Here is a 26043-nt window from a genome sequence, read left to right on the forward strand (position 1 = left end):
TTATGATGAAGGCCCCAAATAACTTTATCCTACATAGTTTCTTCGGATTAAATGATTTGTCTTGTTTTCAATCTGTGATTAGGTACATAACCCATGTGCCCCACAGCACACTGTTCAATATTTTACCATCTGCAATTGTTTGCCATCACATGATTTAGATACCAATGTAATATTTTCCTTAAGCACAAGAGCATCATTACTTGCTGCAATGACATCATTTACATTAGAAGTAAATGTAGAAGAAAATCAGAATACAACCAAACCGTTTCCAGATATACAAGCTGCTGTTTAATTAATTTGCATAAATCTATTTTTCTGTATGCAATCTTCAGTCAGTCCTTTCCAAATATAGATGTACATTTCAAGAGGTCTACTGCTTTGAGACAACAGATTTTTAAAGGCTTCTTGCCCAACTTGAGCACACATTCAACATCAACAGGATTGGGCTTCTAAATTCCTTTAAATGCTTGTGAAAATCCTACCTATTTCCATTCAGAGTTGTTTGGGGTTTTTTTTAAATCTATTAAATGTGTATTTGAACATTAATTTCACCAGTTAAACTGTTAGAAGTATACGTAAGATATATGATTCTACTAGCAGTAATAACAATGCTTTCCAGTGCCACAGTGGCTTAATCCTACTGCTCACTTTTTGGAGATTAAAACCTTATCTGATCTTCACCTCCATTTTTTCCCCTAGAAGCATATACAGTGTAACATTTATGATCTTTCACTGGCAAGATCCAGCCCATGAAATTTTTGCACTCAAAACAGAGGACACAGCATGCAGCAGAAGTGTGAGGTTTTGCTTTAAGTAAAGGTAACTTTACCATCATAGACTGGAGTCTCTCCAGTGAATTACAGGTAGAAATCTCGGTAATTTTAGTATCTGTACAGAAATAGCCAATCAGACCTTGAATTTAGTATTCTGGGATGTTTGATCTCAATACAATTTTAAACCTTAGAACAGAATCAGCAACATATTTTAATCAGGTACCTTTTCAAGTATTCACCACATGAAGTATCAGTTGCCTGGGGGTTATGAAATAATACTAAAAACTTTATAATCATTCATTGATTTACTTTTGAGCATAGTATATCATTTGAATCCAATGGGAACATAAAGAGCTATTTGTGAGGTCAACCACAGTACAGACAGAGGCTGACATGATATCGATGGCAAGGTGGAAAGAAATTGCCAAATACAGCAGATCAATACCTCGTTTCACTGTTACAGCCTTCTGGAGACATAAAATATATATCTTTACAGCTACGAAAATAATAATAATGAAAGTGGGAGATAAATGCTTCCCTCAAGGTAAACTATTTGACTAGCTGAGGGCAAAGGTGACAATAGCAGTTACACTAAAGTAACTTTACAGTCTTAAATAAAAATGGTGGGATAAGCAGCAGATAAAAGGACAAAATGAAACTGAACAAGTTCTAGGAGATAAAGATGCAATTCTTTTAGAAAGTGGTGTAGCATGCGTATAAAGGCAAAAAACTGTTGAGCTAAATAAGGGAGAGTTTTCTCTCATAGTAATACTCCAATAACTAAAAGAAAGTGTTTTGAAATTACAGCACTACCATTTTATATCCAGAAGGCTTCAAAGATATGTTTAATCTGTCCCATACTTTAAATGTTAACAAATATTCATAACCATGTTTTGCACTTTACTAGTGAACCTAACAGAATACAGTAATACACTATAGTGCTTTTTAGTCTCAACTGAAGGGAAGACAATCATCTGATATTTTGGATGTTCTTGGTCATTAAAGGTTAATTAAATAAGTTAAGAAATGGATAAATTATTAAAAGCATGAGAGTCCAATCCTGTTTCAGCTGAAGGCTGCATAAGTTTGATAACCAGTTGCAGTGGGAACTGAAACAAGATTTAGGCAATCACTCTTCGGCCTGTCTATTTTTTACCAACCTGGGTCAGATGAAACTGAATCCTACATGCTGTAAAAGGGAAAAGTATTATAATTATTCATTAAATATTTTCCAAATCGATTTAAAAAGTGAAAGTATGTCCAGTACTGCACCTCCAGCAGGGGCATTTCACTATAGCTTCATTTCAAAAGTGCCAATTTCCATCTAAAACTTCTAAGATTATAAACTAAGTTCAGAATCAGAAGATACCAGGGTCTGAATGACCTACCTTGAGACTACCTGGCTTTCTGAAATTGAATCACCTTCTAACAACTTCCAAAAGACTTCTCTTCAGCAAGATGTTAATTCAAAATCGGAAATTCAATACTTATGATATTTTATTTTCTACAGAAAACAGGAAGGATTTCCACAACATACTTTCCCTTGGGTTTTTTGGGGTAAATTTAATTTTCCTGAATGGCACAAGTTACAGAAATATTTGAAAAAGAATGTAAACAACTATCATCACATATTTAGTCACTGCACATTGAACACTGAATTTGTAAATTGTTTTCTTTGTCTCGGTGTTGCTATTTGAGAACATATTCATGTTTAATAACAGCCTGGTTGCAACTTTACCAAGCAACAGAAAACTTCAAAGTTCATCTTACATTTGGCAGTGTAGCTTTCTGAATAAGTGAACTCCAAATCACATCATCACACAAGATGCTTTCCTGTACGCATTTCTAGTCTGATGTCTTGAAAATTATAGTAAAGGGGCTTTCAATAGGGAAATTTGAATTAAGCAACATACGCTCTGTTCATACTGTTTATTAGAAGGGAGAAAAAAATTAGTGTTCTGAGGCAGACAAGGAATTAAAATCCCTGTAAAGGTATTGGTACTCCAGTACTTTTTAGGAAATGTAAAGTGTCTCTAAATGATACAAGTGGAATCAGTTAAATTATGAGAAAAAAAAGTAGGGGAGTAATTAGGTAAATAAACATGCTGTTTGTTTTGCCAGAGCAAAAATCTAATTGACACAACAACATCAACAGAAATATCCTAAAATACATAGAACACTTCCAGATTCTTTAAAATAAGCAACCAGTTCTGCATCTTGTCCCACTTCTAGGACACTTCTTGCCCCCATAAACTGGCAAGATATCAATGGCTGTCAGGTGGTAGCATCCCATATTAATAAGTCTAATCAAAGGTCAGGGTTAATGGAACCATTTCATGCAGCCATGTCCTACAAGGTACTGTGTACCCGTAACAGCTATTATACTTGTGGCATGCAACCAAGCCAAACTTTTAGTTGGCTAGAGGCTATACAAGGGACAGACATGAGTTTATAATCTTAACATACAAGACTATGAAAAAATAGATGAGATGGTGGGGCAGGGGAGGAAAAGGAGAAGCCTTCCCAAGAGTGCATATTCAGATATGGAATATGCACAACTCCCATACCAGATGTAGTGAATCACTAGGATCAAAGTAAACTGAAGACCTTTAGACCCCTGGCATTTGCCTTCTCTTAGATTACTCTCATATACAATAGCTTTACGGGTCACAATCAACAAAACGTGAATTAGCGTTTCCAGTATCCATGCTCCTCACATCCTTAGCTCCACGATCTTAGAAGATTCGAGTATGTGAAGCATAGATCTGTTCTTATTTACAGCAGAAACAAGAGACTGAATGTAAAACAACATGTTTAATAAATCTGCAGGGCCTAAAGTAGCAATATAATTCAGAGCAGCAAGATAGACACGCACTTCTTAATTAAATGGGTGATGTTCTAGTTAAAACAAAAAGACAACCCTGGGCCATAGCTAAGATTAAGCACATGCTCTTGCAAAGGAAGCTCCTACTGTTATCAATATAAAGGCTTTAAATCACAAAAAATAAACCATCTAATAGTCTGTATTCAGTAGTAAGTAAAAAGTCAGGACACAGAATGATTTGGATTAACACATTTTCAGTTATAACAAGTAATTTTATAGAGGATTAGTATCTTGATGGTCTGATCAATACTCAGGCACTGCTGCTATTACAGATGAAGAGAAAATTACCCCTCCAGTAATAAAATGTGTATGTCTTGGTTCTCCTTCATTTGCTGAGTCCATTACTGTAATGGTTCCAGCATTAGCAGCTGAGGCAATTTAAGCAGCAGGAATGTGATGAATTTAAAAGCAAGGAACATTTGCCACTCATTCTTTCTTGTATTTTATTCTGCATATGCAAGGCTTCTACCTGACCATTTCCAATATACAAATCATGTGTTATGTGACTATCAACACTATTTCTTAATTATTGTCTCATTAATAATGGGAAGGGCCAATAATGTGATTACCACAAAAATTGCTACTGGCATATTGGCTGCTGATTCTGCTAAAACCTGCACACCATTTACCTAAGCAGAAATATGACATGACAAGAAGCTTATTTAACTGCATCTAAGATGTTTCATTAATTTTTCTAAATACAACTTCTAAAAGAATATATTTAATCTTTCAAATAGAAAATTTTGTATGTTTTTACATCAAGGCAGAACAATAACAAAAACAAGAGACTAACATAATATTTGAACGAACTATGGTAAGACAATGTTAAAGTTTATATACTTCATTGCATGGTATGGGTAACATTTTTCAGTATTAATTCTAAAATCATTCTCTGCTCTTAAGTGCTCTGAGAATACGTGCCTATTTTCCCCTGAGTATTAATATATTGAAACAACCTACTTTATCTCGTAAATATATATTATTTTCCAGCCAGCAAAAATGAGGGAGATGCAAGAAATAAGACTTTCATTGAAATCTTAGCCAAAACACTGTGTATTCCCTTTTCCTCCTTATAAACAGAATACATGCAAAGCTTTGTGTTATTTAAAGCTTTATATTTCCTTGCCACTTTGTCTAACATGTCTCACAAATGTGAAATTGTGCATGAATATCTTTGTAAAAGCCCTTGTGAATATTCAGATATGTGCATATTGATGCATTTATTATTTGTATAGCAATAACTTTATTGGATTGGGGTCCCAGCTGTGCTGGGAGCTGTACAAACATAACAGTAATGTCTGTGGAATACATTCTCCGTAGTCAGTTCTGGTTTCACAGTAATGTGAATTAGCATAAACAGCTACATAAGGTAATTGTGAACTGGGCTTAGTGGTCTATTCCAAAGACCCATCAATGTAATCCTTTTAAAGTAAAAGAAAATAAATACTCCAGACTAGTTGAGGATCTTATCTTTCACACCGTAATGACACAAGGTGTTAATATGCAAAGAGTGGCAAGAGGAAGCAAATAAAGGTACTTACTAGAATTTGGTATATGTCACACTGAAACTTACTTTAAAAAAAAAAAAAAAAAGACTAAATCAGTCTTGAGAAAAGGCTTACATTAAAGATTAACTTTTTTAACTAGTCTGTGAATATTAATCAAGATAATAAACATCCAAAAAGCAAAACAGCTTTCTTCCCAAGTTTAAAAGGAGAAGATAGTCTAAGAGACCACTAAATAAGAGGTCTATATTTGGTTTTACTTTATGTGGTATCTTTCCTTCATCCAGAAAAAAAAAGTTTACTGCAAGCTGATTGAAACTCTGACCAACAGCATCAAGAAAAAAAGAATCAAAATTACTATAAACTCTGCTAATTAAAACTAAATTATAAGTTAAGCACAAACAAACAAAACACACCCCAATAGGCTGTTTCATTACAACTCTTTTCCAGCTAATGAGCAAAATCTAACAGCTCAGGTTTTACGCACAGAAGTAGTACTTGCTATAGGGAAGACCAGAGAAGCTGATGGCATGCAGTATCTCCAAAGATGTCTTTAGGAACTTCGGCATAATCATGTTTTGCTGTCAACTTAAAACTCAGAGAAATATTCCACAGCACACTAGCATCCCCAGCATGGTGTTTAAAACAGCTATGTAATTAACTTCTGGCTATTGTTTCCCAACTTTTTTCAGACCCTCTTCGCAGGAATGAATTTGCATCCTCCTGCTCTTGGGCTTGGAACACTAAATACTAGCATAAACAATTTCATTTCTGATACACACTCAATCTTACTCAATCCAATTGAGTGATCTGCAAAGTGGAAATTGCTGTATGACAGCACTGCATCCTAAAGAATTTCTACCATATGTACTTGGAACAGGAATGTTCTTCTATAAATCAAAACTTGCTATACACATGAAAATTTGAGACAGAGAGAACTGCTTATCACATATAAGAAACATACTGCGTAATTACAACGCAAAAGTCAATCACTGGGCTTCTGATAGATAGCATTTAACTGTACACAATTATAGCAAAACAAGAACTTTTATTCAGGATTTAATTCTCCAGAACGGAGACATTGCCAGGAGATACATAATCCAAACCAGCTTCTCTATCCAACCACTTCCCTCTCATTAATAGGCCTCATAAATCTTACTCTCCAGAAGAGGTCGGGTTAACCTCACTAATATTTGGTTTGCTATGAAATATTTTGATCAGGACCTAAATGGAAGTCTTGGCAGAACTACTACAATAAATACACACTTCCTTTGCCTTCAGCATTTCTTAGGTGAGTAACGTTAGCACACAATGGTTAAACCTAGGGACTGAACTGGCACAGCGTCAGAAGCCCAATCATTACATTGTTAATTAAGTTGTATAAAATACCAGTATGAGGATGCTCTCATGAAAAGAAAGCATACATTTCTTCTTGTATAACCCCTCAACTTCCCCTTGTTGCCTTCTCCTTTGGCATCTTTTATTCTAAGATGTTCTCTTCCCCTTGCTGCCTTCTCCTTTGGCATCCTTTATTCTAAGATGTTCTACAGGCTCTTTTTGTTTCAATATATCCAAAGCTTCTCTCAAGTAGTACCCAACTTAGAACATCCCCCTAAGGCATTCTATAACTATTCACACCTTTAAATTGTCTATAAGGATCTCTTCCTAATTTTCATCCTTCTCTGTTTGTGCACCTACAGCATCTAGATGTGTCTAAGGCAGTACTCTTTCACTCTAGCTAGCTTCCCTGAGTTTTTCTTATACACTGCTTCTCTGATAGCTCTTCAAGCGCCTTGTCCTCCTACAATGGTAGTTCACAGTTCCATCTTACTCCCTCACACATATCCTTGAACGATTATCTTATCAATGGCAATTATTGTCCTAATGCAAATGATTCCCAAATATGTTTGAGATACATTGCAAAGACAAAAGCCCTTGGATGTATAGCATAAATGCACAGGCTAAAGAAGGTATGGGTAGGGTTTTTCTTCTGCAATGTAATTACATTTGTTTGATGGGACACTTTACGTCTGCATGTGTTTCACATATATAGAAAGAGCAAAACACAATCAAACCAGAAGTTACTGTTCTTCAGCAATGAGGGATAGCAGAATGACTACTTACAAAATGACCAGGTTGTCCTTAAAGAGTTGTTAAGGATCTCACTACTGTGAACAGGCTTTAAAGTTATTTTTCTATTAAAATATTTAATTGCAAATTTAAGTCAGACTTTTTCCCTGCCCCTATAGTGAAATAACTTTTAATTCAAGAGCAAATTAATAGTAATATCAAAACCAGTATGTACTGTATGCAAAGACAGGTGAACCAGATTATCAATTTAGAAACCTTTATCTAAATTTATAGTGGAAAAATTATATAAAGCCTTCTTTTCATTAACATCACTAAAATCAGCATTTTGCTTTCAAACAAGTAACTTATAGCTTCTCTGTACTACTACTTTGTAAACAAAATCAGCAGAGGTACAACAGCCATCAAGAGTTGCAGGCAAATATCGCACAACATGGTAGAAACAAGCCCTTCAAAAGGCACCTGAAATAGCAAAACATTCAGCAATGCTGTTTGCTTATACAACGTAGCTACATCTTCAATGTAAGCATGTAACAGCATCGCATCTAACCACATCATCAAGAAAAAAGACTATAAAGCTAGGGTGCTGTAAGAGACTTAAAAACGTTTATTTAGGTTAGGCTGGGTGTAGACTACTTTTAAATTTGAAGAAAAAGCACAGTTACATAATCCATCATCTGATAATGGTTTGACCAAACCAAATATATGTAACTTGCATAATTTTTCTCCTATAACACCGTAGAACTCTTTTAAAATAAAGTATCTTGCCCAGATGGTAAAAATCTTGATTCCTAGTTACTGCTAAAGCCATACTAGGTTCCCCCCTTCACAGGGAGAGGGGAATCTAAGGTTTCCAAGTTAACTAGAGCATCACTGCTAAACCGGCCTGGCCCCAGGCGGGCGGACAGACCGACCTGGGCCCCGCCGAGGCTCCCCCGCCCCGGTGCCCCGACCCGCCGCCCCTACTGCCGGCCGCGGCCCCCCAGGCGGAGGGGACGGCTTCCCACGCCGGGCACGCGTGACTGGCGCGGCGGCGGAGTCGGGCGGGCAGGGCAGGGCAGGGCAGGGCAGGGCCCGCCCCTGCGGGGCCCCGGGCCCCGGCTGCGCTGCCGCCGGCCTCTCGCAGCTGCTGCGGAGACCCGGGGACTACGCGGGTGCTGCCCGGCGGCGCAGGAGGGCAGCGCCCGCCACCCCCGGCCGCTCGACCGCGGCAGGGAGCGCGGCGCTGGGGCCGCCTCCCTCTCACAACAAACTTGAGGGCGGGCTCGCAGTCCCTGCACGGGGCTCCCGCTCCGGCCCCGGAGCCGCCGGAGCCCGGGCGGGCTCGCTCTGCCCCTCGCAGCCCCACGAGCCGCGCAGCAGCGGCGGGAAGGCGGGCTGAGCGCGGGCGCGCTCCTCGGGGCCGAAGGGGAGCGGGAAGCAAAGGGGAGGTACCTTCAGTTCTTTCTCCCGCTCCCCCGCTCTCCTCTTCATGGTGCCGCCTCAGCCAGCCGTCCGCCCCCCGCTGCTCCGAGCGGCTCCCGCCGGCACCGGCCTGGCACGCCGCTTCCCGGGCGACTACAGCCCCCGGCGGGCCCCGCGGCAGGAGGCGGGGCGCGGCGGCACCGGGGCCGCGGCGGCACCGGGCGGTGTCCCGCGCCGGGACAGTTCCCTGGCGGAACTACGGCTCCCGGCAGGCCGCGGCGCGCCGCGACCCGGAAGCGGAAGGGCCCGGTTGGCAACGGGAGCAGTTGCTAACGGAGCGCTGAGAGAAGACATAGGGCTGGCAGGGAGCTGTGAGTACGGGGGAAGCGTCTCCTCCTCTGGGGCACGGCGCGGGGGGGACAGCGGTGCTGGAGCTACTCAGGGCGCTGCGGTGCCGTGTCCCAGCCCGCGGAGCCGGCGTCGCTGAGGAGCGGGGCTGGCGGGTCGGTCTCTCCCGGCCCTCGGCTGCGCTCCTGAAGAGGTTGTTCCCGGCCCGTGAGGCTCCCTCGCTCGCAGTTTAGTGCCCGGGGAAAAAGGCAGAGTGCCTCACCACTTTTTTAGAAGTGCCCCCATAGCTCTCCTCAGCTGTGGCCTGTGGTATGTAGAGAGGCTGCTGGACTCCAGCGGGGGGGGTCCCGCGCCCGAGGGCGGGAAAGCCCGGGGTGCGCAGGGCGTTCCTGCGTGAGGCGAACGCACCGCCCCGCCCTGCCCCCTCAGCCCTGTCACTTATTGTCAGAACCGACGGAGCTGAAGCAAAATTTAGAAAGGGCTTGTAAAATAGTGTTGAGGCCAAGACATGGTTCTTTTGATTTTTCTGTGTTACAGGTCTGAGAGATGTTTCTTCCCTCAGACTGCAGCAGGATGTTGTGATCTGGTTTCCTAATATCTTCCATATCTTCTCTGGTTTTTTCCTTTCCACCTCCTGAAAGTCAGGACACTGCAACAGATGATGTTTGAGAGATGATATGTGTGTGTACTCCTACCAAGTAGAAAATGAGATTATTTCAGATGACAAACCCAACAGACTGAAAACGTTTATCTTTAAAGGATCAATAGAGGAAGAACGTAGGCTGGAAGTACTTTGTGATAGGCTAAAATAGATGGGTGGTCTGTCTCCTCCGTTTTTTTTTTCCTTATTCTTTTTATTTTTTCTTTCTTCCTTTCTTTCTTTCTTCTTCCCTCCACCAGAGAAGTGGGGTAGGATTTTGTAAGCAAAGCATCATCTTTGGCCATGGCCAAACTCATGAAATTCTAATCCCATGTTGGAACAACTGTCATAACTTTTTAAGTTATGACACTAGAAACTCACTGTAGCCTCACTGGCTGAGAACTCTTGGAAATTTAAGTAATCCTTCCTCAGTTTTTCTACATTTGAATGATGATGGGAGAACAGTATGCTTCTGAGAGTTATATAAAAATTTGGACCTAAAGCATCAGCTTTGATAATTAACTTAGTATTCATGCTCATTACTGTGTGGTCTTGCATAGCACTGCAAACTTGTATGCAGCTTTTTGTAGTAATTTGTCAGATTCAGGTGGTAACAGCACCAGTTTTGTAAGTAGTGCAGTATATAAGTTACCATTTGTTTACCATCAGTAGCTATATCTAAAATTCTTGCTTATACCAAACTTGAAATTCTTATAGGTTAATCCCAGAGATATGGAAAATGTTACTTTCTTTGTATGTGAAGGATTTTTTTCTTATTTTTAGGAACAAGAAGTGCTGAGGTGACTGTAGGGTAACATTTCTTGGAAATAAAACCATGTTTAAGTTGTCGAAGTTCAGCATGGCGTGTGGATCTGTCCAGACACAAATACAAATATATATCTCATTTGCTTTATGATGCTTTATTTTAGGAAATGTTGGACTTTTAAATACAATCACTTTTGCAGCAGTGTTGCTGTACAATTTTGTCATATTTAATTGCTTTAGAAATGCTTTCCAAAGAAGTAATACAAACTCTGTGGAGAAATCTCATATGCCTTCAGAAATAGTGCTGCCACTGTTGGCTGCAAGGAAAGTAATTTTGTTTCAGTGTTCGTGATTGACACAGAGGTAATAATCAGAAAGGCACTGTAACATATGTAACACGTGATTTTGCTGTTTGAAGTGTCCTGTCTCCCAGAAGCATAAATGATGGTTGTTAGTGGTTATTAAAGACACACTAGTTCTTCTGTTACTAATGAAGCAAATAAATTGCCAAGCCAAATCCTAAAGCAGTAATTATGTTTTCCTCCCTAAAACCAGGAGACAGGTTTATACTATTTCTACCTAAAACCATTCATAAACAGTTACTTTTTTTAAAAAAAATTTTCCTGTGGCCCAGGACAGAAAAGAAAGCTGAATACTTAATTTCATCACTTTGTAATGAAGATTAAACAACTAATTCTTCCTTTTACTTCTGAAGATTTCACCGAAGTTTTTGGGACTTTAGCTTTTTAGCAGCTTTTTGTCACGTCTTCAAGTAATGTCATGTTGCCAGTAAAAACTGGCTTTCACGTACAGCCCTGCTATGTTTGTTTGCTTACAACTTAAATTTTTCTGTATTTTTGCTGCAGCCAGTAATGGATTACTACGGACAAGGGTTTTTTTGAGGGGCAAGCATGTGTTGTTTTGGTTTTTAAATGAATGGATTTCTTTCACACTGAAAATAACAGGTAGATATCCATAGCAAAATTTCTTTAGCAAGTAGCAAATACTGAAAAGCAGTGATGTTTGCCTGTGCCTATTATTGTGATAGAGGTTTTTGAAGCTTGATTTGATAGATTACAAACGTTGTGAAGTCATGCCTCTCTGAAATTTACCAGAAAATCCTGTGATTTTCTGATTTGTGAAGACTAAGACAACCACATTATTCTTGCTACCATTATGAACCAAATTTGGATTGATCATCTAGAAGTAAAGGTTTCTGTTTCACTTCAATCTCAGTTGCTGTAGTGATATTGATACAGTGATCTGTAATAATGACCCCAACAATGAACCTAGACCTGAGTGAAGTCAGTGACTGCAGATAACGCTGATTCAACAAATTACAAAAACGTTTTGAGGGATTTGTGTGAATAACACGAAAAGAACTAAGAACACTGGATGCCAGTTGATATGTATCTGTCGTTCGAATTGTGCCATTGGTTAAACAGGTGCGTGCCATGGACCTCAACATCACAAAGTATTATTCTCCACTTCTGTGACTGACAGCATTGAAACTGCAGCCTTATTGCTAATCTACAAGTGTAGATCAGTTCAGGCATTTCAACAGTCATGACGAGAAAACATTTGTTCCACACAAAAGAAAGATGTGTTCAGGTTGTTTTAAACAGTGAAAACTGGAAATAATACTTTATCCTAAATTTTAGTGATGAAAAAAACAAAGATTGAAAACAAGATTGACTTATAGCAAACCAGAGTTCCATTAATCCTTTTCATTCCTTTGGACAAAGCCATAAGGAGACTTGTTTATGACAGAAGACTTTATTGGTAGAAGAAAGGCATATCTTTAGCAGCAGTTTTGGTTATGATAGAATTAACAGATGCTTCATGGAATGTCAGTGGATTATATTGTCCCTTCTGTCCTCTGATGCAGGTCTTCAGTGAACATCACTGTCAATTTTCAATTGCGTTCCTAGATGTTTCTGTATTCACTAAAGTTTTATATCACCTAAAGAATATCACAAAGACAACTGTCCGAAGGGCTTCATGTCTCTCTCTTCATGCTATTTCAGCCTTATTTGACTCTATGGACAACATCTAATTTTCTGCTCTCTAAGAGAAGAAAGAAACAGTAGTTAATGAGTATCTTCATATATTACACTGAAACAAATAATGCACTTTCTCACATTAATACTTTCTTAATCTCACTTTGTCATGTAGCTAAGCTTTCTGTTGCCTCAAGAAAGAAGTGTGTTCGGATTTATGAGAATCGCTCATAAGAGAGTCTCTATCTTAGAAAGTAATTTCTCTTATGACAGTGATTGAAAGAAGACTAAGAGAATGGTAGGCAACACTGAAATGACTTCATAACCCCCAGCACCTCTGTTTCAAAGAGTCCCATTCAAAATGTGGAAGATGGCATTACTCATCTAACAGTTGATGCCTTAAGCTTTGACCTATCTTAAAATGAACAAACAAACAATTAAAGAGGCAAACACCCCCCCCAACAGGTCTCTTTCCTACATGCACTTAGAAATATGGCCTTAGCCCAAAGGTTGCTGAAGACAACAGTGCTAGAACTTAAAAAAGCTAATTCTGCATACATTAAATACAACTGGAGCTATTGTATAACAAAGCAGCCATATTTTGTGCATGGATTAAAACTGGCATGACATTAAACTTGAAAGCTTAGATTGTCCTCTGAGTGATACAATTGAGATTGGAGCATTTACAGTAATGTACAAGACTGTTATTTCAGTGAATCTGTCATTACTTGTTCCTTCATTTTATATGATGTATTGCAGTTCATTCTAGTCTCACAGTTTAAGTTACAGATGGAGGAGACTTTCATTTGAATTTTGTTATCCGTAGATAAACCATGTCTGTTCCAGCTGATGAAAGTGTGGGGGACCTGCCTGTGAGAGATGTAGGTCTAACTCTAGCTGGAATTGGAGGATTACAAGGTTTGTACCAGCTGCTATTTATTACAGTTACAGACTTTGATCAGTGGCTTCTTTAGTTTCTTTCAAAAATGTTTCTGACATTCCCACTCACAAAATTAAGTTCAAATACCATTGAAAATCTGGGTTAAATTCTGAAAGATACTATGACCCATTCTGTGTTCATGGTGCTTTTTATAGGAGGGCAGTTGCTGTGAGATGCTAAAAACTGGAAATCTCATTGAGCTATAAAGTTCATCCTTCCAGAAGAAAAGGGGGTTTTTTGCTGAATTAAGGACAAGGCCAGACCCATTTAACAAAATGAGAACCAAAAGTACTATGCAATTCTGATATGTTACTCAGCTGCTGTTAGAATGGAACTACTGGGCTTAGTCTTGTAGCAGAGTGAATTTCCAGAATGAGTTAATCTTTTCAAACTTCAGGAGGGTTTGTTAACTTTGAAAGATTAGAAAGCATCTCCGTGTTAATGATAATCTTATTTTTTTAAGTAGTATGTTTGACAGTACCTTGTTACTTGCTAAACTATTTCCTTTGTGTTGTTTAGAAGGTAATCATTTTGCTGTATCACCTGAATTACTTTTTTATCTCTAAGAGAGAGGAAAATGGAAGCGATTATATGACAATAAATCTGAAAAAATTAATCAACAGACTCATACAAGTGTAAAACATTAAATTACTTGAAAACTTTCTCTTCTTTTTTTTCAGTATTTCAAAATTAGTTAGACTTTGTATTACATGTTGTTGAATGTATTGAAGGTAATTTAAAGTTGTCTTGGTTTGGGTAGAATCATCAACTGCACAGAATTTAAAAGCTCGACAAGGTGTGTCACGAATCAGTCGAGAGGAACTGGAAGACAGACTTCTTCGTTTACGAGATGAGAACATCTTACTCAAACAGCATGCAAATAAGCAAGAGGAGAAAATTAAAAGGTATGTGTTTTAATGTTTTTATTTTAGGTCACAATAACATTTTTGCCCTTTGAAGCATTATCGGCAGCTTAAAAATCATGCTGATTTCTCTTAGAGTGCTTGTTAAAGCAGTAGCAAAAATCACTCATTGGAATTCATTTTTGTACTGATTTCTGGTTGTCTCTGTGGGGTGAGTGACATTTTTTGTGGTTGGCAGTATTAGGTCTCCATGTAGAGAGGTTCACCACTATCCACCACTTTGAGTTGGCACCTTGGGTTCATAGCTGTGCTGTCTGAACACAGATATAACAGGTATTCTGGGAACTGATGAAGAGGCTATAGAAGCCTAATTATTCATCAGGGATTTCATCCTAGAATCAAAATGGCCTATACAAAGAGATTCTGCCCCTTTTTTGTCCTTCTCTGTCCTCCATGGAGTTAACTAACATCTAGCCTTTTATCATCTAGTTAACCCTGAAATATCTTTATGATCATCTCTCCTTTATTCAGATAACTTTATTGAAGGCACCCCAAGTAGCATGGGGCGCACAGTTCCCAGTGTACCCAAACATAAGCAAACAACTTTAGGCTTTTTATTAATTATTATTATTATTATTATTACTATTAGTGCTGTGCTGGACTGATCATGGTATTACCATATTCCAGGAGGACTAATGAATCCAGAAGCACTGTGACTCTGTGTTCACATTGTGCTGTACTTAAGCTAATAAAATTTTGCTGCATCTAAGCTAGATTCTGGTTGAGAAGCTAACCGATTCATGAAAGGGCATCTGAAGATAATGTCTCAAGTGGGACTATTTCATACTTCTCTAAAGTCCAAAACGTTCTTTCCTTTTGACTCAGTACTCAGTGAGTCAGGATCAAATTGACCAGCATGACATAACTTCCATTTTTTCTGTCAGGCTGCTGTCAAATACAAGCTGGTGGAACAAATGAATTGTTTGCTTATTCCAAATGGCATTTCCTGTGTTTCTGTCAGACGATTTATCACATGTGCTCACATTCACTTCAGTAAAATTACACAGAATGTCCAAATTGGAATACCTGATATAGTATTTTAAGGCACAAAAAATATAAAATACAATGTTTGTTTAGATTGCCAGAGAAAAATCTTAACTTCTTAAGCTGATTTTTTTCCCACCATCCCTCATGCCAAAGCCCTTATAACTAAAAGTTTGGAATGAATTTGCAGTTGAAGTACATTGAAAAATCCCAAATAAACAAAAAACCTGCTTACAGGCAAGTAACATTCTGTGACATCCTAAAGTTATTATGGATTTTTTTTATTTCACTTTTGTTCTGTTAAGTAGAAGCTTCTGTCCACAAGTATACAAAAATAAAACAAGCCCCTTTAAACAAATGAAGTGTGTCCTTTTTTAAGTTTTCATTCTAGGCCTGCAAAAATAGGTTTCCTGTAAACTAGATACAGGTCTTGAAGATGTGCCACCACTTTTGTAAAGTCTTGAACTTGTCTTTCTCATCAAAGCCACCTTTTCTTTCTTTATATGCCAAGTTTTTTCCATTTGCTGCTGGGTATGTTTTCTGTTCTTGCATATTACATCACCCCCATGTGCCCTCTCTGCCTTTTGTTCCAGCTTACCAATGTTTATCAAAACTAAAGGAAATCAAAGGTACAACTCTTGAGATGCCAAAAGCAAAATTTGTGTCCTTTTAAAGATAGATTAAAACCATATCCTCTGCATCTAATTATATTCTTCAGCTAACCGTTCCTTCTCTGAAGCATGTTGGTAACATTTACCAAGTATAAAATTGAGTATGGTAATGAGAACTATTAAGTCTCTTTTTCTGGAGTGCCTTCTTAAATATCTCCACCTATATATTTTAGCCACTTTAGAACTGAAATATATATTTAAATCCTAAAATACTAGAAATGCTATATCATTGGAATGTTGCATATTATTAGCATTCTTTCAATAGTTGAATGTTTTGTGGAATTGTAGCTTTTATAGTTTGCCCCACCGCATCCCAAATCTGTAACTTTACTTAACAGCATGCAGAGGTTCCTATATAAGGTCATGCGTTAAAAATTACATTTAAGCAGCATATGGAGTAAATATGTGTCCTCCCTTTACTAACCTTAAATGATAAGCCTTAGGAAACTGTTATTTGTCAGTGCTATAAAGCAGATTGCTGCACAGTGGTTTCAATTATCTTCAAAGAGTTCTTCACAGGCAGTAATAGTTATATCAAAACCTGAAATTTATTATTCAGGTTCTATGCTGAAGTCTTCACAGTGATTATGTTCCTTTCAACAGAATGCTTTTTATGCTGACTTTTCACATTCTTTTTCATCTTTTTTTATTATTTTCTCCAGAATGGCCACCAAGTTAATACGGCTTGTTAATGATAAAAAACGGTCTGACCAGGTTGGTGGCGGCCCCAAGCGGCTGGGTCAGGCTGTGGAGCTGGAAGAAATGATTGAGCATTTGCAAGAAAGAGTTCGTGAGCTTGAGAAACAAAATGAAAGCCTTCGCAGTAAACTCATTTCAACTAAACAGCAGCTCCAGATTCAAGGCCACAGGCCTTGCCCATACAGCTATGTTCAATCTCGTATTAACACTGGCCTCAAAGTGAGTGAGGCTGCTGGCATGCCAGAGCACGCAAAGAAAGGTATAATTCACATTTATTAATACCAGCGGTTTGTATAGGTATGGCTAATTATTACTTCACTGTAGGAAGTACATAGACTTTTCTGTTCATCAGTGGGCAATAGTACCTGTAGGCAGAAAGATTGTTCTTCCCCCTTTTTCCTATATTTATTTGTACCAGTCACAGCAACATGTTTTACTTTGAAGTCCTTATTTTGAGAATCTACAACGGTAGGGTTAAAACAAAAGTACAGATTTGAAAATAAAGTAGTTACCAAGCAAGTTTTCTAATAGTTAAAATAATGAGACTTTCTTTGTATAACTTCCCTACCATGTTAAAGGCTTATAAAAGAAGTATATGAAAAAGTTTAGCGTTATCATGTTATAACAAAGTTTTACATCTGTAGTTTGTTTGCACATGTTTTTCCTTTTTTAATTTCAAGGTTTGTTCTAGTCTCTTGATACATGTGTGCACAACACTGAATACTTGAAAAATCTATTACATGTGTGGACTTTCTGAAGAAAATGCCACAATACAGCCATCTTTAATGATGCTTTTTACTGTCAAGACTTACTGTTTAAGGCAGTCTCACTCTTAGTTCTTTATTTATGGTAGCTACGTTTGGAAATTACACTTTCAAACCTTGTTATTTTCATATGAACATTTGTAGAAGTAGTTGTACTCAGTTAACTTATTCACTGGACAGATAATGTGTTTTTTAAGAAAAAAAAAAAAAAAAAGACAACTATGGCCCTGATTCAAAACTAAGTCAGTAGAATTGTCTCAACTTCTACAAGCTATGGATCAGGCTGATGGCCAGTTATATTGTGGGTTTTTTCCATCTTACCCTCCCACTGGTCTTTCTTTTGGTTACATGGTCTATTCAGGCATATGAAAACAGAAACAATTCTCATGTTTTTAGACAGGCAATAAAAAGCAATTTACCAATTTACTTTTTTAAATTTGGATATAGTGCAAGTTTTGACATTTTAAATATACCTACATTTTCACACTTTATATCATGAATTAGACAGTTTTATTCCAAAGTCAGATTTTTGTTTGTTTGTTTTAACACTGCAAGAATTGGGTAGAAATATAATAAATTTATTCAGGCCCTATACTAGCAGAGAGAAAAGGGCCAACTTGGTTCAAGAATTAAAGATCAAATGTTGATATGGCATGCTGTGAGGCCTTCTCTCGATATAAGAATAGATCCAGATCAAAGATGTCCTGTGCAGAGCAAGGACTGGGGCCATGTTGATTGAGGCAGTGGTTTTTAAACTGAAGAGAACATGAGGAAGAAAAAAAAGAAAAATTGTCTGCAGGACATCCAGTTCAGATAATCACATTCAGAAAATTCACAGAAGTTCTAGTGTGCCTATTTCGGTTGTAAGACCTTGTCCAAACTAGAAGGGGTTCTCATAATTTGAGTGCTATGAATATGCAGTTTCTTAAACACACTTTTCTAAGATGAAGACTATTATTAAAAATCTAGTAACCACTACTCAGAACTTGAACATGATAGTGTTGTCTTCCAGAAGGTCAGAGAACATTTTTTATCGTATTCGTTAGCGTAGGATGTTTCATGTTTTTCTCTTGCGTGTTTTCTCATCCTGCCTTTTTATTAATGATGATAAACCTAGCAGTCTAGTGTCAGGTATGTGCCTCCTATCCTTAAAGACTGCTGGACTCCTAGATTGCTCTATGAAACCATGAGGCTGAATGTTAAAACATTTTTAGCGCATATCAGAAAATATTCAGAACAATTATCCAAAAATAAAATGACTGGAAAAATTCCGGAGACCTTAGCTGTCTCCAGCATGTGACAAGACAAGAAGAATGCACAAGTGATAAATGCACCATACTGTATCTGCTTTGTGTTTGGCTGATTTACAAATACTGTAGCAAGTCAGTCCAAAAGATGTGGTCAGGTGTGACTATTCACTGAATATTCACTGGTTTCTCTTATTGCTTTCTTTTAGTACAACCATCAAGGATAAATCATGTTTTGAATAAAAATAAATTTAAAATATATACTCTAGGCATATATATACACATATGTATATAGCAAAATTACCAATACCTTAAAATAATACTTAAAAGATCAAAATTTAAAAAGAAAAATATAAATCAAGTTAACTCAGCACAAATGCAAAGTAGGTACATTTTTTTTCAATCATTTTGTGAACCTGCTGGTATCATTGTACCTTGAACCTAAATGACTCAATTTTGGAGACTGAGGGATGGCAGCCTTAATGCTGTATTTGAAATTTAATGCATAGTTTGGTCCCACCTCTGAACTCCTTTAATTTCTTCTTGCTGAAGAAAGAGAAGTAGGACAAAGAGATTTGGAGAAACCACTGCTTTTGCTCCTTAAGTAATTTCTCACTTTTCTTCTTCACCAGGGACTTAGTATGCTTCTAAAGAACAGAAGGAAATAATTTGCTCTGCTGCTAAAAATGGTTCTGTCTAGGTGAATGGCACTCGTGACTTTGTAAAGAAAGTGCCGTCAGAGAAAAAGTGATTACAAGTCCTTGTTCCTGTTTAATGATATTGATATTATTCTTCTTTGAAGACACCATCTCTGTTCTCTGTCTTTAAAAGTAAAATCTTCTAAGAAAAACATTTCAAGACATGTTTTTAACACTTCACTTTAACAGTGCATGCTGTATTACCTGTAGTTCAAAATTTACAGCAGCTGTGTTGTAGATACTCTTATTTTCTCTTTCCATGTGAATTCGGTGTAAAAATACTTTTTATGGCATCTAATAGGAGTTGTAAGTGTTTGTACTGCTTAGAGATCGTTGTTTTGTTAAATGCTTTTTCATGCGGCATGACAAAAATTTATCTTTTCTTTTTTTCAGGAGTGAGATTGCAGGATTCAGAAGTGAGATCACCTAACTTTGTGCTCCCAGTATATGAACAGAGTCTGCTCGAGGATTCAAAGGCTGAAATAAGAAATTTGTATGATTTTCATATTTCTTAATTTTTGGCATTATAATTGTTAAAACTTGTGGGTTTCTTGAAGGAAATACTTTTTTCAGAAGTTTTCACTTCAGAAATTAAAGTCAAGTCTTTGAATCTGAAAACAGTAACACTGGTAATGCAGAAGTGTTTTATAAGGAAAACATAGAATCGGGGATTTAGAATGCAAAATGAAGGTACATAAGAATTTGGCTAAAAGTTTAAATTGATCTTCAATGGTGAGCCTCTCTTTTTGCTGGAATACAGTGCTGCTTAGCTTATTACTTGACAAAACCAACGAAAGCAGAAAGAACCTTAGAGGCAAAATTATTACCTTAATTTTGTTATTGCAGTTTAGGAGTTATTGCATGACTCCTAAAATGTGTGTGATAACCCACGCAAGTGATGACTGTATTGAATGCGTTACGCTGACGCATTTAAGCTTCATTTCTAGAGGTGGCCAGATTTCACAGGTAAGTTGCAAAAAGCACAGTATGAGATAGTAATGTAAAACGGTTTTGATTCACATCTGCCTTTTGAAAGTTGGTTTGTAGTCCAGTTGCACATTTTAGCTAAGATTGAATCTCAGGAAACTCCTGATAACATCCTTAATATAGAGACTGCATAGGAACAGAGAAGTTATATAGGGACGAGAAAAGGTAGTTAACATCCAATTTAAAGATACTGAGGTCTGATTAGGCCATTTTTCTTTTTCAAAGTACGTTAGAACCTCTTACACTTTTTAGACATCTGGTTTTCTAAAAGCTACTTTCAGTATGTGTGTTTCTTTGCGTAATCATTTACTAAATCAGATTTATTACAATATCCATAAATGCTAAATTTTCAATAAATGGACAAGCTAAGTATACAAATACATGAGTTAATGTGCAATTATGTATTTTGTCCTTGAAATTCTGTAAACACAAAGATTTAGTGACATCGTAGGAAATAATTTTGCAGACATATTCTTATAAATTCTTTTTAAAAATAAATTTAAATTATTTAACAGTGTTTAAATTGCACTCTTGCTACATCCTCTCTGAATTTAACCCTTGCTGAACAGTTAAAATCTAAAAAACAAAAAAATTGCATGATTACAGAATGTTGTTAATGAAAAAAAACCAAAGGCAATTATAGTGATGGGCCTAGAAAAGGCTATTTCCTATGCCTATCACTTTTGAAAATAAGAACTATTTATTAAGACTGCCATGAATCTTGGTGTTTGCAATAGCTTTTCTCCTAAGACTGACCAAAAACATTGTGTTATAATGCAGAAAATATTCAACCAGCATTTTTTTCATGGATTTCTGTTCTCATAAAGGTGGAAAAAATAACCACAGTTTCTCAGAATGGTGCACTCAGACACAAAAGTAAATGCATGACCAAAAAACTCAAGGTGTGATAAGTCTATGAAATAATGAAAAACTACAGCTGATGCATCAAAAGCTTTAGAGTGGAGAAACATTTGTAGATTACTTGTTGCTTATTCTTATTAGAAAAAATGTTATTGGAAAAGATACCTGAGATTAACTTGTCAAAAAAATCAAAATCACAAAGTTGTGGCCTACTAAAAATATTTGGACTCCGATCTCTGTAGTTTTCTGCCTTTTTTTTTTATTGCATTTACTGGATAAATTCCACTGTTAAAGACACATCATCTGATTTTTTGTGTGTGTGTGTGTGTGTGTGTGTGTGTAAAATTATCTATGTCAGAATAAAAGCTTAAAAATTACTTCCACTGCTTCATCCGTTGAAGATCGCATATGCTTTTGATAGCTAGTAACGGTGTTTTCATTTTCAGAAAACACTTGGTCCTAATGGATTAGGAGGAGGATACTTTTACTATAGAATGTGAGAAACTGTGGATGATGTTTTCAACTAGGTTTGCTAAACACTATTCAGTCCATATAAACATTTATTTTAAGAGTTTGTGTTGTGTTTGATAATGTGTTTGAATTGTTTATCTATTTATTGTACTATTCCATCTTTTCATGTGGTGACCTTTAATTATTTTCGTAGTAGGTTGAACTCTTAAACCTCTGTTGTGATGCATGTCACTAAGAAATAGAAATTCTGCTGTACACTTTTAAAATTTTTGCTGTCTTGCAGGGAGACTGTAATTGAGTCCCAAAGGGAACACATTGAGGAACTAGAATGTGCCAGAGAGACACTTTTGAGTCAGCTAAGGAGGAAAGGAAAGGAAATTGAAGAATCCACACTACAGCTGAAAAAGCAAGAAACAACAAGCCAAAGGTATTGTGAAAAATGGAATCTTCATGGTGGAAGCATTAGAAGAGCTATGCCACAATGGTTATATGTAGCTGTGAAAAATATTCTGTTAAGAAATAGGTGCTTGTAATTCATTTTATTTCCTTTTGGTGAAACTGAGTTATAAAATGTTTTACCAAATAGCCATGAATAATTCTAAGCAAGAAGATTGTTATGATAATAGGTTATGATGGTTTTTTGTGACTAAACAAAGTAGTTAATAATTACCATTTTAGAGAATTCATTTCCAGCTGATTCAGATTCCACTGAAGTTGAACTCCTTAAATTTTTATCATCTATTGTTTCTTCAATATAATTATTAGAAAATTTTAGATATAGGTTCATATCGGATAATTTAATGTTCATTAATACTCGTTGACAATTTGGAGTCTACAAACAGTAGAAAAATAATAGCTCTGTAAGGGTAGCTGAACAAATTTCTGAAGATATAGGGTATAGATGTAGAGTGAAACAAAGTTAAACAAACTTAATTGCAGAATGTGTTTCACAATAAAGCCACTAGTAGTTTAATCTCTTTCTTCCTTCAGTTTTGTAAAAATATATGCAAAATTACATAACTTTGCTTGTCTGTTTCAATTTCAGCTTGTTACTTTTAATTGTATTAAGGATCTAATGTGGCGTGATCCTGCATTCCTTTTTCATTTGATTTCAGTGAAGGTTCTATTTGGATGAGAAATATGTAACCGCCTTTCAAGGGAGGGACCCCGTTATTATGTGTGAGCATTCTTTTGTGCATCAGTGGCACTACATAAATAATACATCATAATGTTTGCTATTAAATTATTTACAAATTCATAAGTCTCCCCTATTCAGAATTTCCTTTCTATAGTTTAAATAGGTTCAAGAAGTTGTTATCATAAATATTTTCTGAATTCACTGTAGGCATAGACTGAGAAATTATTTAAAAGATTTTTTTTCATTATTTGAAATTAATCTGATACAAATCTCAAAGAACTTCTTTGCTTGTTTTTTCTATAGATAAACACTGTTCTTTAAGTATGGCAGGCAAAAACTGAACATACATCTAAATTTTATGTCAGCTACCATATTTCCGTGAAACTTCTAAAGAGTTTTAAAGTGAAGATACATTCCAAATTCAACTAAAAAAATCCTTAAATAAAGTCAGGCTATAAAAGTAGTGCAGACCCTTGTTTATTTATGTTTATCAAATTACTTGTATATAGTCCATGATACTTGACCTAATCTGCAAATTTATGTTTAAAGTTCTGGAAATATATCCTTTATAGTCTAATTTTTAATTGAAACACAATAAAAGTTATGCTAAGTATTTAAGAGTTACTGTGTTTGGCTGAAGACACTAAGAAATTGCAAAATGTCCACTAGGGCGTATCTAGAATAGTGTGTATTCTATAATTTTGCCACTAGAATACTTTTATGGAAGGCTGTTAATCCCTATGTTTTTCAAGTTATTTTTCTTTTATGCTGAATGGATACTAATCTCTCCAGGTTTAACAATAACTATAGGTACCCATACATATTCTCTTTAGGAGATTTTCATTAGCTTGCTTTCTTGGAATTCTTGTAACTGCTATCTAGAACAGTCTGTATTTGTTGTTTTATTACACAAATAGATTTATAGGTTCTGTGTAATTCTTATTTTTAATCTTTGCATCATCAGAGAAGAAACTGGAATCTTGGAGGAAAAACTAGAAATTTGGATGACTGATAAAGTAATTTTATTTTATCTTTGTAGCTTAATGTCTTATGGCACAATTGACAGCTTTTTCTTCTGTTTTACGGGAATATACTTGGCTGTCATCGAGTTACATATACTACCCAAAGACAGTTAAATCTGTTGAAATTCTTTAGGAACTGGATGGTGCCTCAAAAGACATAATAAATGTGCTTCCACCATGTTTTAGTGCTGTTTGACTTCAGCCTGGTGTTAACAAAATTAGGTTACTTTCAACCTGTAGGAAAACGTTCTTTATTGTATTACACAATTAAGAAATTATTGTGATTGAAATAACTGTAATTTCCAAGTAGTGAAGCAGCCATAATTAATAAACATTGATCCATCAGTGGTAAGAGAGGGAGATACTACTTATCTTGAGTCTATACCCACAAGAAATCCAATAATATTTTAAAACTGCCTTTGCAGCTTCACTACAGTTTCTTTGTAACAACACAAGAGCTATATAGCAAAGTTCTGTTCATATGCAGTGTATTCCTTGAGATGATTATTGTAACAGGCTGCAGTCATTTTTTTTTCAATATTTCATTAGTGATTGTTTGGGGATTGTGTCAGGAATATATAACTCTGACTTAAATCTGATTTAAGGGAAAAACTTGGCCAGTGGGTTATTAGACTAAACACATTTTCTAAAGTACAAAATTTAACTGAATTTACCTTGACTGTTTTTAAAGATGGCCAGAACCATAATAACCTCATATTTTGATGTCTATCAATGTGCACTACACAGTGCACAAGTTAAAACAAGTCTATACAATCACATTTTGCAAGAAGCTAGTTTCAGATAACTTAATTGCTCATGCTACTTTCCATAAGCGTTTTTAAAGCCACCCCAAAATGCATTTGTGAAACAGGTATTTGGTATGTGCACATTTGTGCTTTTTTTTTTTTTTTATGGGTTTGTGTTTAATGAAAAAACTTAAATTTGACAGTTTTTAATTCCTTGGGCATTTTTTGCTACAACACAACTTTGAAATTAAACTTATCAAATGTGTGGATTTATCATGTCTGACACACTCATGACTTCTATGTGTGTATTATAGCATTGCAGACTGAGATTGAAATGTGGAATATGTTAGTCACAATGCATTATCTAAAGGGTTTTTGGGAGACTACACAGCATGTATATGAATTTGCTAAATCATGTCTAATATAAAAACCACCCTTATATTTGCGTTTCCTTATGTGATTTTTCATATTTTACCAGTTTCCCTAGAGTGTATGACTTTTTTTCATTTGTAGATAGCTCTTTAGCCAGCAAAGAAATGTAGAGTTTTATATTTGTGTTTAAATAATTCAATAACTAATATGCTAGAACTATTGATGCCATGTTAATGTTTTGCTTATTGCAAATATGCTATCAATTACAACATAAAGGTGTTACTAGAAGGTAATAATTTGTGATTTTTACCCCCTTTATATCTGACTTCCTATAAGAAATAAAAGGCAAAGGAAAGAACATAATGTGTATCAGCATATAATCCTGTTAGTTTCTAAGCATTGTAAAGTGAGAAGAGTAGTGCATATTGATGTTCTAGTCTTTACTTCTCTACTTGGGAGTCCGTGTATATATCTTGGGCATTGATGCATTTATGACTGAGAACTGTTACCCTATAAACCTTTTGTTTACTTTCCAGACAGAGAAGGTAAGTGGTCCTCAGAAGTATGGTGGTGGTACTTTTTTACTTGATTGTTTTTCTTGCTCTGAATGTGAATGGGGAAAGTTTGTGAGTCACTAGTCCAGCTGATACAATAGTCTGGACTGTCTAAGAGTAGTCTCAGTATTGTATCCATGTCCTGCTCATATGGAAGCAAAGACAAGATGCAAGGGATGTGGTTTAATTAGACCTCAATTTTATTAGCTTAGCCATCTGGGATTTACTGGCATAAATTTGTACAGTGCAGGTCAAGATCCTTTCTTTAATCATTTCCTTCTGGTGTAGTTTGCTATCAGTCCCCCGTTCCCACACAGCTGGTCCCCAGCCTGTTATTGGGACCCCACTCTATATGCTTTTAATCCAAATGATAAGAGGTCTGGAAAAAAGATTGTCTCTTTGGTGTACTTCAGACATTAACCCCAAACATAATTCTTAGCTTTTTAAAGTCACTTTCTCCTAACTTCATTTCCAGTTTCAGACTTTTTAATCCAGCTTTAAGATGAGGTTTAGAGTGAAAGGATAGAGTTCACGTTCCTTATTTCTGCACTTGTGGTAG

General features: G+C 36.6%; 2 protein-coding genes across 5 annotated transcripts in view; one reads left to right on the forward strand and one right to left on the reverse strand.

Moving 5' to 3' along the window:
* Positions 1-8864, reverse strand: part of FTO (FTO alpha-ketoglutarate dependent dioxygenase) — a 259221-nt gene extending 250357 nt beyond the window's left edge. For both annotated transcript variants that reach the window (XM_074913378.1, XM_074913379.1), the window contains exon 1: positions 8685-8864. In XM_074913378.1, the coding sequence (XP_074769479.1) occupies positions 8685-8723 (39 nt within the window). In that variant the 5' untranslated portion in view covers positions 8724-8864. The remainder of the gene's footprint in view (positions 1-8684) is intronic.
* Positions 8865-8917: 53 nt separating this feature from the next.
* RPGRIP1L (RPGRIP1 like) overlaps positions 8918-26043 on the forward strand; it is an 80733-nt gene continuing 63607 nt past the window's right edge. For all 3 annotated transcript variants that reach the window (XM_074913405.1, XM_074913406.1, XM_074913407.1), the window contains exons 1-6: positions 8918-9025; positions 13234-13325; positions 14108-14252; positions 16588-16883; positions 19727-19826; positions 21936-22079. In XM_074913405.1, coding sequence (XP_074769506.1) covers positions 13241-13325; positions 14108-14252; positions 16588-16883; positions 19727-19826; positions 21936-22079 — 770 coding nt within the window. In that variant the 5' untranslated portion in view covers positions 8918-9025; positions 13234-13240. The remainder of the gene's footprint in view (positions 9026-13233; positions 13326-14107; positions 14253-16587; positions 16884-19726; positions 19827-21935; positions 22080-26043) is intronic.

Source organism: Athene noctua, chromosome 9 (genome assembly GCF_965140245.1).
Source record: "Athene noctua chromosome 9, bAthNoc1.hap1.1, whole genome shotgun sequence".
In the NCBI taxonomy this organism is placed as follows: domain Eukaryota; kingdom Metazoa; phylum Chordata; class Aves; order Strigiformes; family Strigidae; genus Athene; species Athene noctua.